At 52.6% G+C, this 16,071-nt stretch overlaps 1 protein-coding gene across 7 annotated transcripts in view; it reads right to left on the bottom strand.

The window, feature by feature from the left end:
• CTIF (cap binding complex dependent translation initiation factor) overlaps nt 1–16,071 on the bottom strand; it is a 296,266-nt gene that overhangs the window by 168,689 nt on the left and 111,506 nt on the right. For all 7 annotated transcript variants that reach the window (XR_006963284.1, XM_047086231.1, XM_047086233.1 and 4 more), the window contains 3 exons: nt 15,405–15,478; nt 14,075–14,179; nt 8,779–8,854 (listed from right to left, as the gene is read on the bottom strand). Coding sequence is in view for 6 of the 7 variants with exons in the window: in XM_047086231.1 (XP_046942187.1) it covers nt 8,779–8,854; nt 14,075–14,179; nt 15,405–15,478 (255 nt within the window). In the remaining variant the exon portion in view is untranslated. The remainder of the gene's footprint in view (nt 1–8,778; nt 8,855–14,074; nt 14,180–15,404; nt 15,479–16,071) is intronic.

Consider the following 16,071-nt stretch of genomic DNA (forward strand, 5'->3'; position numbering starts at 1 on the left):
CTGGTCGGTCCCCTCTCTGGGTCCTATGTAAAGAGATCACCTTGGACACGCTCATGAGGCCTGAACTCCCTCTTCACCTTTCCTGGCTCTGCTGGGCCCCTCAGTAGGGGAGAAACTCGGGCACATCTGCGAAGCCCGAAATCCCACTTGATGTAGAAATAAATGTTCATTGTTCAGCTGTGTGATATGCTGACCTCATAATGGTGGGATTCTACATTATCTACTACTAAACTGGGTCAGTCATCAGAGGATCAAAGCAGGGGACCTGACCAGGTCACGGTGAGCTCATAATTAACTGCAGACAGACACAGAATTTAGTTTCAAAATTTCCTAACAGGAAGGCAAGCAGGGAAATAAGTTGGGTTTATGTAGTTCCTATTGCCGGACAAAAGGCAGTGGACATCACGTCTGTCTGACAGAATTCGAGAAAAATGATCACAATATGTCCTTATGGCAAGAAAGGCTTGGGCAAGACGCAGGATAATTCAAGAACAAGGTCTTTCAACTGGGGTTTTGTAGAAGATGGAAGCCTCCGGGGCCGCGCGGGGAGCAGGGAGGCAGCACGTCTGCGGGGTCCTGAGGCCGTGGGGTCGCCTGTGCTCCGTCACCTGAGGAGCCGCTGAGGAGAAACTGCTCAGCACGTTACCACAGCTCAAGGTGACGGAGCCTTGGGGCGCTGTCTGGGCAGTGGTCTCGGGCCTATTCGGAGTCCATTCCCTTGCTTTTCACATTGAACTTAGTCAAGTTTAACTTGGCTCGGATTACAGAGCTCCTTTCCCTTCAGTGCAGACTGCCAGCGTCTGTTCTTCCAAGGGCAGGAGCCAAGGCTTTGTGAGGCCCCAAGGCCCACGCCAGTGGGCGCCTCCCCTGCAGGCCCAGGTCAAGATTTCTGGTGTGGAGGGAATGCTGCCTGCACCCCTCACTCTACGGGAAGGCACCCTCCCTGTCTGGGCGGCTGATAGAGGCTGAGGGGCGTGCCTGCCTGGGAGCAGCCTGTGTTCCCAGGGGCCTGCGGGGGAGGGGGAGGACCAGCCGAGAAATGTCAGGCCTTTTCAGAGTGGGGCACGTTTGGGTCAAACAGGTACTTCCCTACACCTCTGTGTGACCACTTCCTTTATCCCCTCATCCTCTCCCTTGTTCTGGGGAGGAAGGGCCTGAGCATTGGCCTGGGTCATGTTTCTGACATGGGTGCATGTTGAGCACCAATAAGGGGACAAGGACACCTTCGGCTGCTTGGGACAAGGGACTTGCGAGCTCAAACCCCACTGAGTAGCCTCCAGAGTGGTGCGCTGGTGTCCCCTAGTGGGAGCAGATGTCAGTGCAGCCGGTGTCCCTGCATGGCCTCCTGACACTCCTGAGTTGGGGCCACGCTGCGGTGACCCCATCACTGCCAACATGGCGGGCCGGCTGACCCCGTTCCACCCTCACACAGTTCCCAACGGAGAGCCCCAAAATGCACGCGGGACCCCCCAGGACTCCATTCTAGGTCCAACTGTGTGAGCTTCTGCCCTGCCCTATGGCTTTACCACCTAGAACGATGACTGATGACCCCCCAAACCCATGTCACTGCACTCAGAGCCCCCAGCTGCCCTCCCCCAGTCAGAAGTGTGGGGGAACAACGCCAGCCTCAGCTCCCTGGGGGCTGCCAGGTGTTTGTGGATGCTACGATCCACCCTCCCCCTCAGCTACCGCTCCAGGGAGGCAGACCTTAGGGACAGTCCGTATCACCAGCATCGGCCCTTATGAACCAACAAAGTGACTTTTACGGGTGCAGAACTATACCCGGAAGAGGTGGACACCTGTCTGCCTTGCTCCCAGGTCCTTGGGTGCCTCCAGGGGCTCGGCCCCAGAAGTCTCAGCAGTAGGGGTCCCCCAGGGTCCCGCTGTGGAAATACGACCAGGTGGGGTCACCAGGGATAGGGTCCTCAGCTTTGACTGGAGGGAAGTTTGGCCAGGTACCCAGGTGTCAGAATCTGAGCTGGCTGAGGCACTCCTACCTAAGATCACTCACGGTGACAAGTACCCCGTGTGCAACTCCCAGTGAGAGAGAAGCCGGAGCTCCCTGGAAATCTACAACAGTCATGAAGTTGGGGGGACCACTGGGGTGCTCTGCTCCATGCTCAGCCATCATTCAGGTCCCAGGGAACAACTCCTGGAGGGGCACTGAGGAGGGAGGTGAAGCCTGCAGGGAGAGAGCCCAGACTTCCCCCGACAAGGAACAAGGACTCTGACCTGGGCAAGGCACAGGTGGGCCGGAGCAAATCACAAAGGCTCCTATATACAAGGAGTTTGATCAGGGATGGTACCCTGGGCCTCTATCGTGTGGGGAGATGCTGAGGAGACAGCAGGCTGCAAGTCTAATGCTTCTTTTGTGGGGTGGAGGAAATGGAGGCCAGGTAAGCAGTGATCTGCAGGCCAGTCTCTCCCTTTATTCTGTTTTCCTCCTGGTGAGGTGGGGAGGCAAGAAAGTAGTCCCCTCTCATCCACCAGGGATACATTCTAAGACCCCGATGACGACTTATAAAGCCTTGAAACCTCAGAGAGTACTGAACCACATACACACACACACACACACACACACACACACACACATACACACACATTTTTTCCTGGGCATACGTATGCGCTATGATAAAGTTTAATTTGCAAATGAGGCACAGTAAGAGAGTAGCAACAACAACAAGATAGAATGATTATAACAATATCTGTAATAGGGGCACCTGGGTGGCTCAGTCGGTTGAGCGTCCGACTTTGGCTCAGGTCATGATCTTGCGGTTTGTGAGTTCGAGCCTCGCATCGGGCTCTGTGCTGACAGCTCAGAGCCTGGAGCCTGTTTCAGATTCTGTGTGTGTGTCTCTCTCTCTCTGCCCCTCCCCACTCACACTCCGTCCCCCTTTCCTTCAAAAATAAACATTAAAAAAAAAAAAACGGGCGCCAGGGTGGCTCAGTCAGTAGAGCGTCCGACTTCAGCTCAGGTCATGATCTCACAGTCTGTGAGTTCGAGCCCCACGTCGGTCTCTGTGCTGACAGCTCAGAACCTGGAGCCTGCTTCAGATTCTGTTTCCCTCTCTCTCTGCCCCTCCCCTGCCCATGCTCTGTCTCTCTGTGTCTCAAAAATACATAAAAATATTTTCTAAAAATTAAAAAAAACCCATATCTGTAATAAAGTTATGTGAATGTGGGGTCTCTCTCAACATATCTCACTGTCCTGTACTCACCCTCCCTCTGAGGACAGGTGGTGATAAGACCCCTGTGTGGTGACATGAAGCGACACGAATGACGCAGGTGGCTGTGACAGAGTGGTAGGCCACCACTGACCTCCTGACCACACAGCAGAAGGAGGATCATTTGCTCCTGGCCGAAGCTGACCCCGGGTAACGGACCGAGGAAAGCGGAACTTCAGATAAGGTTAACTACTGAGGTTCACTACTGAACCGCGGCTGAGGTTAACTGCATGAGGGTACCTAATGTAGGTTTCCTTCTACTCCTCAAACTGACTTCTGTCAAAAACAGCGTATGTAGCCCACTCATCTCTGCTCAGGCCCAAGCCTCTGTGGGAGGTCTGGGGGTCCTCAGGCTATGGGTGGGCTTTCTCTCCCCTTCAGTGGTCTCCCACTGGGTGCACAGTGTCTCTTGGTGTATTTGGAAATATTTTTGGTGATCACCATGGTTGGTCACCCCTCCCCAGTGACGAGCATTCAGTGTCTGGGGCTAGGAACACTGAGTATCCTACATTGCGTTGGACAGTTTCATCCAGTTAAGATTTGTCCCACCCCAAATGCCAATAGCTGGGTTAGCTGACCTCAGGACCCAAAGATGGACAACTCAACCAGCCGGCTCTGTTTGTGAGGGGCTTTGAAGAACACTAGGAAAACTCAGAGAAGTCATCCCAATGTGCGCTCCGAGGGCCTCAGATTCTACCACCAGAGCTCTGTTTGGGGATCAAGAAGCCTGTCAGCCTTGTCCTAACGGTACCCGTATGAAATACAAACACCCAAGAAGAGGTCACGTCATGAGCATTGTCAGCCATAACTAGGATTTCAACTCTTATTGATAATTCTGATAAGAGTGCAGAGTGTGCTGTGATGCTCTAAAAAAAATACAGATTCCTGGGTATGATTCAGTAGACGTGGTCACCAGCTGCAATGATCCCTGCCCCCTCACAGTCACACCTTTGTGTGGTCCCTTCTGCACCGGTGTGTGCAACCGACATATAGCATGTGGCAGAGGGATAGCACGTCACTTCCGAGATTACGTTATAAAAGATCGGGACTTCTGTGTTGGATGCTCACCCTTCTCACCTGTTCTCGTTCTCGTTCTCTCTCTCTTTCTCTCAGATCACTTGCTTTGGAGGAAGCCAGCTGTCAGGGTGTGAGGACACTCAAGCAGTTTATGAAGAGGTCCACGTGGCAAGGAACTGAAGCCTTTTGCCAACAACCAAGGTGGAAGTGAAGGAGCCGTGTGAGGGGGCCAGGATGGAAGGAGGCCCTCCAGCCGCAGTCAAGCCTTCAGATGGCTGCAACCCTGGCCATCAGCCTGACTACAAGTCCAGGAGAGACCCTGAGCCAGAACCCCAGCCAAGCTCCTCCCAGATCCCTGGCCCTCTGAAAGTATGTTGTGGTAATCATTGTGTGTGTGTGTGTGTTTTAATTCTTTAGTGTTTATTTTTTGAAAGAGAGAGAGACAGAGTGCGAGCGGGTGAGGGGCAGAGAGAGCGGAAGGCAAGGAATCCGAAGCAGGCTCCAGGCTCTGAGCACAGAGTCCGACGCGGGATTCGAACCCATGAACCATGAGAGCATGACCTGAGCGGAAGTTGGACGCTTAACCGACGGAGCCAGCCGGGCGCCCCTCCGTGTGTGTTTTTTAAGCTGCTAGATGTTGAGCTATTTACTATGCAGCAGTAGATAATTCATGCAGTGGGTCTAGGTAGGGCCAGGAGGCTGTGGATGTAAAAGCTTCCTAGGTGAATCTGATGTGCGGTCAAGGTTCAATAGCCGTGGGTGTAGAGACTTACGCTGCTGACGGTTTTCTGGGCACAAAGGTGACTCAAAGTGGCACGTGTGCACGCGAGAATCAGAGAGCTACTGCTGTGTGGCTCCACACTGAAAACGGAGACAGGCAAGGGGTGAAGGCTTCCACCACCAGCAGCCCCTAAGAGCTGAAGTGTCACACGTAGCCCTCGAGAACTAGGAGTGCCTGCTGATGTACCGCTCCTGGAAGAGAGAAAGCCTAGAACGTGAAACCTGAGGGGAACCCTGGCCTGAGGATTTTCACAATTTGTCAAGGAGTAGAACCGTTTCCTCAAGAGAAACCGTTCCCAGTAGACTGGGTTAGAGATGCCGGCAGAGCAGTTCTGGGCGAGTCTAAGTAGTGGCCCCTGAGCCTGCTTCTCCAGTCTCCCCACCACCACTCCCCATGCTTAGCAGCGCTTCTGGGGCAGAGGTCCACAGCTTGATCCTCCCGACTTCTAGTGCAATCTTTCTGCACCACCACAACCCAGGATGCCACTTAGGAAAGGTACACAGGGTGGGGATGCGGTACGGGGATCCGTCCCCTCTCCCTGGGAGGGAGCACCTACTATGCACCAGGTATTTTTCCCAAAGCTTCACATGAACTCAGGTACTCAATCTTCTGCAACAACCCCATGAGGTGGATCCTGTCATTATCTTCATTTGACACAGGGGGAAACCGAGGCAGAGTGAGGGTAAGTAACTAGCTCGATTCCTTGGTTAGTCCATGGCAGGGCCAGGATTCTCTAAGGTCCGCGTCTGGGGTCAAGACACTAACCCTTAACCCCTGAGCTCTGCTGCCCCTCCCCGCCAGCCACGGGCCCAGCCCTCCTTGCCCTCTGAGCAGGAACGAAAGGCCCTCTGCTTTGCTCTGCTCCCCAGGGAGCGAGGGGACAGGCATCAAATAGGAAAAAAATGGTCAGACCTGTTACCTTTCCAGCCAGGATGCCACAGGCTGCTGGCTCAAAGGCCATCGAGGGCTCAGCACCTCACCTAGGGCAGGGGGAATCGGGATCCTCCCCTGGATCTGTGGCTCTCAAATATAGTCTCCCTCTCAAGAATGAATGCCGTAAACATTTAGGAATGGAGCAGTAATAGTAATTATTGAGTACTTTACCCTTTTGTCTTTTGCACCAAAGCTAGCTTTACATTAGCAGTGGTAATTTTTTTTTTTAACTTTTTAACGTTTATTGCTTTTTGAGAGAGAAACAGAGCATGATCGGGGGAGGGGCAGAGAGAGGGAGACACAGAATCCGAATTAGGCTCCAGGCTCTGGGCTGTCAGCACAGAGTCCGACGTGGGGCTCGAACACACAAACCGCGAGATCGTGACCTGAGCTGAAGTCAGGTGCTTAACCCACTGAGTCACCCAGGCGCCCCTATAGCTATTTGATCTACACACCGTGGCTGAGGATATTGATTCTTTTGTCTCTCAAATGTATAGGACAGTTGTGAGGACAGTACAAAGAATTACCCTCCGCTCCTCATTCAGATTCCCAGACTTACTACTCACCACGTTTGCCCTTCATCACAGCTATGCATCTACATACTCATTATTTTTTTTCTTTTTTAAAACATTCGAGGACAGGCTGCAGACATGAAGCTCCATATCCCTCAAGTACTCTAGTGTGTATTTCCCCAACACAAGGGCACTTGCCTATATAACCACATACAGCCCTTCAAGTCAGGACACTGATGCCCAGGTAACACTACCGCCCCACCCACAGACCCCATTCACATTCCCTAACCATCCAACAAAGTCTTCTGGTCCAGGATCTCAGCGAAGAACACATATTGCATGTAGTCTGTCTGTTTAGTCCCCTCCAACCTGGAAGATTCCACAGTCTTTTCCTGTCTTTCCTATCCAAGTTTTAGGGAATGCTCCCTACATTTGTTTCCTGACGACCAGACTCAGGCTGTGCTTTCTCGGCAGGAAAACCCCAGAAAGGGTGCCGGGTTTTCTCCATGCGGCACATCAGACAGCACATGGTGCCTACCCAACCTGTCACTAATGATGTTAACCTCACCATAGGGTCAAATTAGGCTCTTCCAGGTTTCTCCACCATTAAGCCACCACATTTCCCTTTGTAATGAGGTGAACCCTATGTACGTCCCAGCCTGGTGCCTGAAAGAGGGTTTCCAGTCTTAACACATAGAGAGCCTAGTGGTCTCAATGAGTTAAGGGGATAGAGTTTAAAATCCAGGGAGTCTGAGACAACGAGAATTTGCAAGGCAGGACACCAGAGAAGAGAAATCCAGAAATCCGCAGACCCTTGAGTCTTTGGCTGAGCACTGATTTGTGCATGTGTACGAGGAAACTTCCAGAGCCAGTAGAAAACCTTCTGAAAGGAATAGATGGAACCATCCCCTGAGATCATACAAGGCTAGAAATAGTTCCCAGCAGATGAGGTAGAAACACCTCCTAATACACAAGGTTCTCAGTAGCAATCTCAGAAGGGTATTGACTCAGTAGTGGATCAAAATGTGTCCCAGACAAAAGGCTCCCCACCTAACAAAGGCTTTAAAAGCAAGCTGTGAAAAGATCAAACTGTTCTGAAGTAACTTAACTGTGTTCCAGAACAATGCCCAAAATATTTAAATGGATACTAACAAAACTCAGGCACCCAACAATGTAAAATTCCTAATACCTGGTATTTGACATAAAATCACCAGGCATGCAAAGAAAAATATGACCTATATCTAGAGAAAAAAATCAATTAATAGAAGTAGACACTGAAATGACATGAGTGACCGAATTAGTAGAGAAAGACCTTAAAAAAGTCATTATAAATCGATTCTATATGCTCAAGGAGATAGGGGAAAGCAGGAACATGAAGAAGAGAGAGGAAAAAAAGATCCAAACTGAACTTCTAGACATGAACAAGACAACATCCGAAATGAAAAATACACTGGATGCGATTAACAACAGTAGGGTTGGACTTTGCAAGAAAAGACTAGTGAACTTGAAGACACAGCAATAGAAAGTATCCAAAATGAAACACACAGAGAAGACTTAAAAAAAAAAAAATAGGCAGAGTTTGGTGAGCCATGGGAGCAGATGAAATGGCATGAGGTTCAGTAGAGAAAAGGACAGGGTGACGTGGTGAGTGTGGTGGCAGGTCCCTGACCAGGCAGGCTCTGTCACCTAGGAGGGCGACTCTCACTCTGCTGTGGCAGGCCCCACCCCCATACTGGATGCAGCTAGATTTCCACTGTTTCTGCCCAAAGACCAGCACCAGAAGCATCTCGAGACCCAGATTTGCTGTCTCTTTGCTGAGTGAATCCTACTGTCCCGGAGCCAGGCTCGATCCAGGGAAAGGAGCCCAGTTGATGACAAAATCAGCAAGCACAGCAGACACCTGGAGGCTGGCAGGACATCTCCACTTTTCAAAAGCCTAAAAATAGCCCCAACCACATTGGCAATCCCAGCAGCCCTGCCCGTCCAAGGAACACACCGCGGGAGGCCACACCGGCAGAGATTTCAGGTCAAGGGACAAAAAACTTGGACAAGTGCGCCGAGTTGCCACAGCATGGCCCCATTTCACCTCTGGGGGATGTCAGGCCCGCCACCAGTGCAGAGAGCGTGCCACCACACACACATCACGATGGGACGCCCTGGGCCTCGTCAGGCACCCACCCCTGCCTCCCTCCCACCGCAGTACATCCAGTTACACCCTGCTGGAGGAAGGGGCTAAGCGGGTGCCCAGGCTGTGCCCAGGCTGAAGACTGGGACCTGGCTGGAAGGTTGGAGACTCTCCTCCTGCACCTACCTGCCAGGCCGGGAGGACCTTCTCAATGTCATTCAGGTTGATCCCGTCCCCGTCTTCTAGCTTCCCTTTTCCACACCTGGGCCAGAAAAGACAGAAAGGCATTGAGGAGTCGACACGTTCACGCATCCTACCCCAGCCCGCCGAGCAGGAAGGGCAGGGATGGCCAGGAGACACCCGGCCCTGCCACCTCCAGGCCTGCAGGATCAGCCTGTCCCACCCAGAGCAAACAGCTCTGGAGAAACATGCTTTCCTTCCCCAGGCCTGGCAACACGGGCCCTGCCTGCAGAACAAAGGACTTCGTGCAGGCGGGCATTCTGGGAGCAGTCCAGAGGCAGGGGGCACTAAAGTGACATCCGACCCCCCAGGGAGGTGACAGAGGTACCAGATTTCCCCTCAACCCTTCCAGGCAAAGACGCTAATAAGCTCCTTGTTGATGAATACCCCAAAACCCGTCACAGCTCCTGCAAAACCTCATCATCTCGCCCCATTATACCAAAGGGGCGATGAGTGAACAGAAAGACCAAGCAACTTTCTTGAGGTCACACAGGCCCGCAACAGGGACTTCTCCCTCCTTGGCCTGACTCTGGGCCAGTCCAGCAAGCCCACTCAGATACCGATGCTTTGTCTTTACGCCCTCTGTGGGCAGACATACCAACAGGCCAGAGACGCTGACCCCAACTCGCCATCGAGCACCCATGTCTTCTGCATACTTAAGGTGCAGACTCTGGAATCAGACTGCCAGGCTGGAACGCCAGTTATGTCCCTTACTAACTGGGCGACCCTACGCAAGTCACTTAACCTCTCCGGACCTCGGTTTTCCCACTTGTCAAATGGAGATCATTAGTAGTGTATAACATCATGGGGTGGTAGGAGGATGAAATTAATGTAGCTGATATACACACACGCACACACAGGCACACCCATGTGCACCCTGTGCACACACAGGCACATCCATATTTACATACCATGTTTAATGGTAAATATGGGTAAATAATGGCATGCAAGCATAGTAAAGTAAGTAATAAGGTAAATATATTAGTTCCACGAGGACTACTTCTGCCAGTACTAGTCCTGTTTACAACTATCTTACTAGCATTACTGTTACTCTTTTGTTAGTATTTTACGGCTACTACTGTTAATTGCTGCCCCAGGGAAGGATTAAGAGCCTAGACTCTGGAGCTGACCCAGGCTCACGTAAGTTGCTCATTTCTTTGTGCCTCCTAGTTTCCCCACCTGTCTAGGTGAAGATAACACTCCTACCTCCCTAGGTTGTGGTGAGTTTTCAATAACACGAGGCCAGCACTTGGAACAGTGCCCAGGATGGATCAGTGATCACTGCTCTCATTGGTGTGACTATGGACCCAGACACGGTGAGGGCTGCCCAGTGTGATGGCCCCAGCATTTTCCAGCTGCAGCATTAAGGCGACTCTCAAAATTTAGAGGATTTATTTGTTCAATATTTGCCGAGCATCTCTTGTGTTTTGGGCCCTGTCAACCTCCCTGGGAGTCATGGAAAATAAATCTGCTGTGGTTCCTGTCCTCCAGAACGCAACAGCTCTTCGGAAACACGTCCTAAGCTCAACTGACAAGGCGGTGACCACCAGTAGGGGGCAGCATGAGATAAGTGTTATGAAAGACTTAGGGACAGAGGAGGTGGGGTGGCCACATAACCCACCAAGGCTGGAGTGGAAGAGGGCAGGAGGATGCCATCTATACCCCCCTTTTGACAAGAGCTTCTGCGTGGGCTCTGGCTTGGGCTTTACCCCAGTGTAAACAGGGCATAGACTGAACCCAGAGGAGTGCTGCCCAGAACATCCAGAAGCATCCAGAACGATCTGGGGCAGGAGGAAGGTGGGTCATGAGCTGGCTAAGCAGAGAATCCTGGAGAATGTCCTGGGCAGAGGGTAGCGGGGCAATGGCCTGGAGCTAAGCCCATGTATGTTGCCAGCTGGGATGTCAGCATTCCTGCCACTGGAGTGGGGTGGGGGTGGGGGTGTAAAGGGGATGGGTAAAGGGGGAATATGGAGCTGGAAGGCCAGGAGGTGGAGCTGGGGAGGAAGGGGTAGAAGGAAGGTGGGAAGGACACGTGGAGAAAGAGAGTTCTTACCCCCTCTGCCCCTACCCTCCACCCCCACCCCAGCCTCTTGATGTGCTGGGCTGCAGACAAAGAGGCAGAGCAACCTCTGGAAACATCCAACCACCTTTTTACTACAGGTTGGCCCGTGAAGGTACCAATGGCCTGCGTCTGTATTTCATATGCACCTTGGCAACAGGAGAGGAGAAAGCTGGGGACTGTGGGCCGAATGGAACAGCTGACGCCCTCTCCCCCAGGTCCTGTGTGCTATCCCCCCACTTCCGGACTCCCAGCTGCCCTGAGCTCCAAGCATGCGTTAGACGCCAGCCTAGCACAGCACAGGCGCAGCGTTTTATCCTCACCTCAGCAGCTCCTGGGGGCAGCAGGGGGCTGTGTGCAGGCAGGGCTGCTGTCCCCCAAGACCTGTCCTCTGGGGTTCAGAGCTCCCTGGGAGGACTGCAGGTACAGAGGGCAAAAGGTTGCTACAGACCAGCTGAGTCACTGCTTCCTACAGGGTTTCCAAGGCAACAGCTTTCTCTGATTTCTGTCCCTCCATGGAAACATGGGCTGCGGGAAGCCTTGGCAACCGAGAGGTACCCTGCTTCCGAGGGATGCTGCAGTGGCTGGGCACGTGGAGTGCATCCCCAGCATGGCTGGACTCTGAGGGTGACACAGTTCCTGCCTTAACCACAAGGAGGCCACCGGGTGCTGAACCCAGGATCCCCTAGGAACCTGGGGAGGCCAGGGTTCACCTATGCTCTCATTCCAACAGGGTCCCTCCATGCTGAAGGCCATCTCCCCTCTCCACCCAAGGAAAAGTGACCTCGGGAATTCTAGCAGATCCCACACAGACAGGACGATGGAAAAAGGAGCCGTGGTGAGAGGCTGGGGTCCCCTGGGAGAGTATGAAGCACGTGGTGGGTCTCTCCCCAGAAAAATATACACAAACGCATGATTTTGCATGAAAGTTTAAGGGGGTTAAACTGATTCACGGATACTCTGGTGTGATGACCGGGGCCTTGGATGGCGTCAGAAGGCCTTAAATCATGGCTCTTCCTGGGCGTGTCTGAAATGCGTTTCTCCCAACTGTACAATAGAGACAAGAGCCTCTCCCTCCCCAGGCTTTTTGTTCATGACTCTGCGCAGGTGGGAGCAGGGTGCTCAGAGAGGGGGTGCCCACTAGGGTGGGGTGGGGAGCAGGTGAGACGCAGTTATGTTTAATACAGCCAACAATATCAGTCATGTTTAGATGTGAAGTGACGGGAGGTGAGAGTGGACAGGGAGGGACTGGAAGGAAAAGTAAAAGCCGTCAGTCTAAGAAAGAAAAGGAGAACAGCAAGTGTTGACAAAAATGTAGAAAAGCCCCGTATACTGCTGGTGGGAATATAAGACATTCAGCCTCTGTGCTAAATAGTTTGGCGAAATAGTTCCACAAAAACTTAAGACATGGAATTACCATGTGTGATATTGTGACTCATACAAGCTATATTTGGTCTTTGTCCCCAGTCCTAGTATAGAACTCCTCAAATCCTTGGAATTTCCTAAGTGAGGACGGAAGACAAAGTTGCGTTTTGTTATGTTAATGAGGCGACTGTTTGAAAACCACCTAGGGAATCTAAGGGAGGGAGCCGGTTCAATCGTGTGATTGGAGGGTTAGAACTTTCAGTCCCAACTCTCAACTCCAGGGAGGGGAGAGGGGCTAGAGATTCAATCATTGGCCAATGGCCAATGATTTGCTCAATCATGCCTGTGTAATGAAGCCACCAAAAAAAAAAAAAAAAAAAAAAATGAAAACAAAAACCAAAACCAAAGGAGGGGCTTTGGAGAGCTTCCGGGTTGGTGAGCACAGGAGATTCTGGAAGAGTGCACTCTGGAGAGGGCATGGCAGTTGGCACCTTTCCCCATCCCTTGTCTGATGCATCTCTACCATCTGGCTATTCCTGAGTTCTATCCTTTGATATAAACTAGTAATCTAGCGGGTACCATGTCTTCCCGACTTCTGTGGCCTCCCTAGCAAATTAATAGAGCCCAGGGAGTGGGGGGGGGTCGCTGGAACCCCCAATCTACAGTCTGACATCTGAAGCACAGGTGACAGACTGGACTTTGGGCTGGCGTCTGCAATGGGGAGAGGGGTCGATCTGTAGGACTGAGCCCTCAACCTGGGGGGTCTGATGCTGTTTCTAGGTCGATGGTGTCAGCATGGAGTTGAATTGTGGGACACTCCACTGGCATCAGAAAACTGCTTGGTGGCGATGGAAAAAACCCCACACACATCAGAACTGGTGTCAGAATCGGACCATGTGACTCAGCAATTCCATTTCCCAGGCACCTACCCGGAAGAGTTGAAAATAGGGACTCAACAAATACTTGCACATGAATGTTCATAGCAGAATAATTGACAATAGCCAAAGTGGAAAAAACTCAAACGCCCATCAGCAGATGAATGGATGGACAAAGAGTGACAGACCCACATGATGAAATACACGCCACAGTGTGGACGAACCTCAAAATTTTATGCTGAGTGAAAGACGCTAGGCCCAAAAGGCCACATATGATCCCACTCATCTAAATAACCGGAAGAGAGAAATTCACAGAAACAGAAAGCAGATCGGTGGTTGCCAGGAATAAGAGGGAAATGGAGAATCACCGCTTAGGGGACATCGATTTTATTCTGGGGGGGGTTGAAAATATTTTGGAACTACCTAGAGGGGATAGTTACACACTATTATGAAAATATGAAATGACACGCAATTGAACACTTTAAAATGGTTAATGTGGGGGGCGCCTGGTTGGTTCAGTGGGTTGAGCATCCGGCTGTTGGTTTGGGCTCAGGTCAGGGTCCTGTGGTTTGTGACACTGAGCCCCGCCCGTGCTGGGCTCCATAGCACGGACCCTGCGGGATTCTCTCTCTCCCTCTCTCTCAGCCCCTGCCCTGCTCGAACTCACATGTGTACGCGCTCTCGCTCCAAAATAAACTTGAGAAGATGAGACAACCCGGTATAAAATCAAACACTACACCAGGGGTTCTCAAAGTGGGGCCCCTGGACCAGCAGCACCAATGTCCCCTGGGAACTTGTGGGTGGAGAGCCTCTCCGGACACCAGCCACCTGTGTGTTCCCAGTGCAGCAGAGATGCCTGCCCGCCCAGGGAAGGGCCCCTCTCTGCCCCGGGACAGCTGTAACCCTACCCACCCCTGTATAAAAGCCCCTGGTCACCCCTTACCCTTCCCGGTCGATGTGTGGCAGGGTCGGCTTGGGCGTGTGTCTCAGCTTCCGGTGGAACTGCGTGAAGTCCAGCTTTTCGGGCTGCAGGTCCCAGGTGGCACCACTAGAGGGCGAGAAAAGGTGAGAAATGTGAGGCAAGGGGGAGACCAGCCCAGTTACCCATGGCACCAGACAGCTGGGCACAAGCCTGGCAGGGAGCGTCTTCACAAAGAGGTGGGCAGGCTGGGGAGGACACCCACCAGCCAAGGGCAGGGTCGACAGAGACCCCTCCCTCAGAATGGAGCTGGCGGTGTCAGCTCTGTGTTCAGATAGTGGGGCAGGAGGCTCCCCATTCCTCAACCCTGCTGTACAGCAATGCATGTCAGTCTGATGCCTGCTCCACGGAGGCCCCCCAAAACACTTCAGAGCTTCCTTCCGGAAGGCTGGAAATAAAGGAGGCCAAACATCTGTCACGATGGCAGCTCAAAATGGTGGCAAGGCAGCTCTGAGGTACATAAGGCAAGTCAGTGGGGTGGGAGGTTGAGCCCCACAAAGTCCCAGACCCAGGAGACAAAGGTGCTTCCATTCTGGGAAAGCCTGAGTCTGAGCCACGGATGTGCCTGGAGCACGCCCAGCGTTGGCCAGCTCCAAGGCCAGGGGCGGAGGGGAGCTAAAGGGCCACTGCCCATCCAGAGCCCCAAGCCGTCACTCCCCAGGGGATGAACATATGGTAGGCACCCATTAGCAAACCTTTCAGGGGCACCATCTCCTCATACTGAGGAACCCTGGCCAATACCTGTTCTTCCGACCTGGCCCTTCAGGAACCTTCTAGAATCTGAGCTACTGACCACCTTTCCTTCCTCCAGACCTCTCTGCGGCCACCCCCCGGCCTCCAAACCCTACGACCTCAGGTGAGGGGAAGTATCTGCAGCCACAGCCGTCTGTCCCCGGCTCTCACATGGGTGGCCTGGTGTCCACCATGTGCCATTCTCCTTTGCTCTTCCAACCACTAGTCAGTCCATCCCTTTGCCTTCTCTCCCTCTCCCCTGTGGTTAGACTGTTAGTGTCTGTCTTCTCTTTCCCCTCAACCCTCTCTCTGCCTCCTCTTCCTCCTCTTGGATGGTCTCCTCTCATTTTCCTTCCTTTGATCTTTCTCTCTCTCTCTCTGACCTCCTTCCTCAGCTGCCTCATCCTTGCTACTTCACCCCCTCTTTGTTTCTCTCCACTTCTTGATCAAAGAACATTCAACATTTACTCAACTTCCAAAGACCCCATGGGGCTTCTATAAGGACAAGACCTGGGGTCCCAGCCAGAGGCATATGCCACAGACAAGAGGAAGAAAGGCTTACCTGAAGGAATCAAAGGTGTTGGCAGCCCAGATATCCGTGCCCAGCATGTCCAGAGAGTTGTCTTTGCTGCCATTCTGGAAGAGACGGGATGAAAAAAGGGGACATTGTTGGCTTGGTCAGGACCCTGAGAACACGTGGCCAAAGTCCTAATCCCAGAGAAGGCTGCAGAGGCCTTCCTTCTCTTCCCTCGGTTGGTCGTTCTGGGCAGCTTGTAGGCTGGAGAGAGCCACTGGAGTGAGCATCCTGGCCAGTGCACCCAGTAAGTCACGAGGACCACTGCCCCCCGGCCCCCCGCCTAGGTACAGGCCCTCACTTTGCTGTCAGACACACCCAGGTACAGGCCCTCACCGTTGCGTATGTCAGACATAGAGCTTTACTATCAGGTACAGAAATAGCCTGGGTTTCTGCTGTCCCCAGCCCATGGCTCCCCAGCCCACTGCCAGCTGGATGGCAGTGGCTGCTTCCCAGGCAGAGGCTCTGGAAAGCCAGACACACTGGCAGGTCCGTGTTGGAAGGCTGACTTCCTCTGGAGTTAAGCCCCACTTCTCGAAATCAGGCGGCCCTGAGAAGCCCCCACTGACCAAGGCTATACCAGTGATTAAATTCTCTAACTCTCTAATTCTCTAAATTCTCTAAACCCCGTTCCAGTCTTTGTCCTCCAATGCCC

The sequence above is a fragment of the Lynx rufus genome, unplaced genomic scaffold (assembly GCF_022079265.1).
Source record: "Lynx rufus isolate CCGP_SWC_20201006 ecotype Redwood Valley unplaced genomic scaffold, mLynRuf1.p SCAF_20, whole genome shotgun sequence".
In the NCBI taxonomy this organism is placed as follows: domain Eukaryota; kingdom Metazoa; phylum Chordata; class Mammalia; order Carnivora; family Felidae; genus Lynx; species Lynx rufus.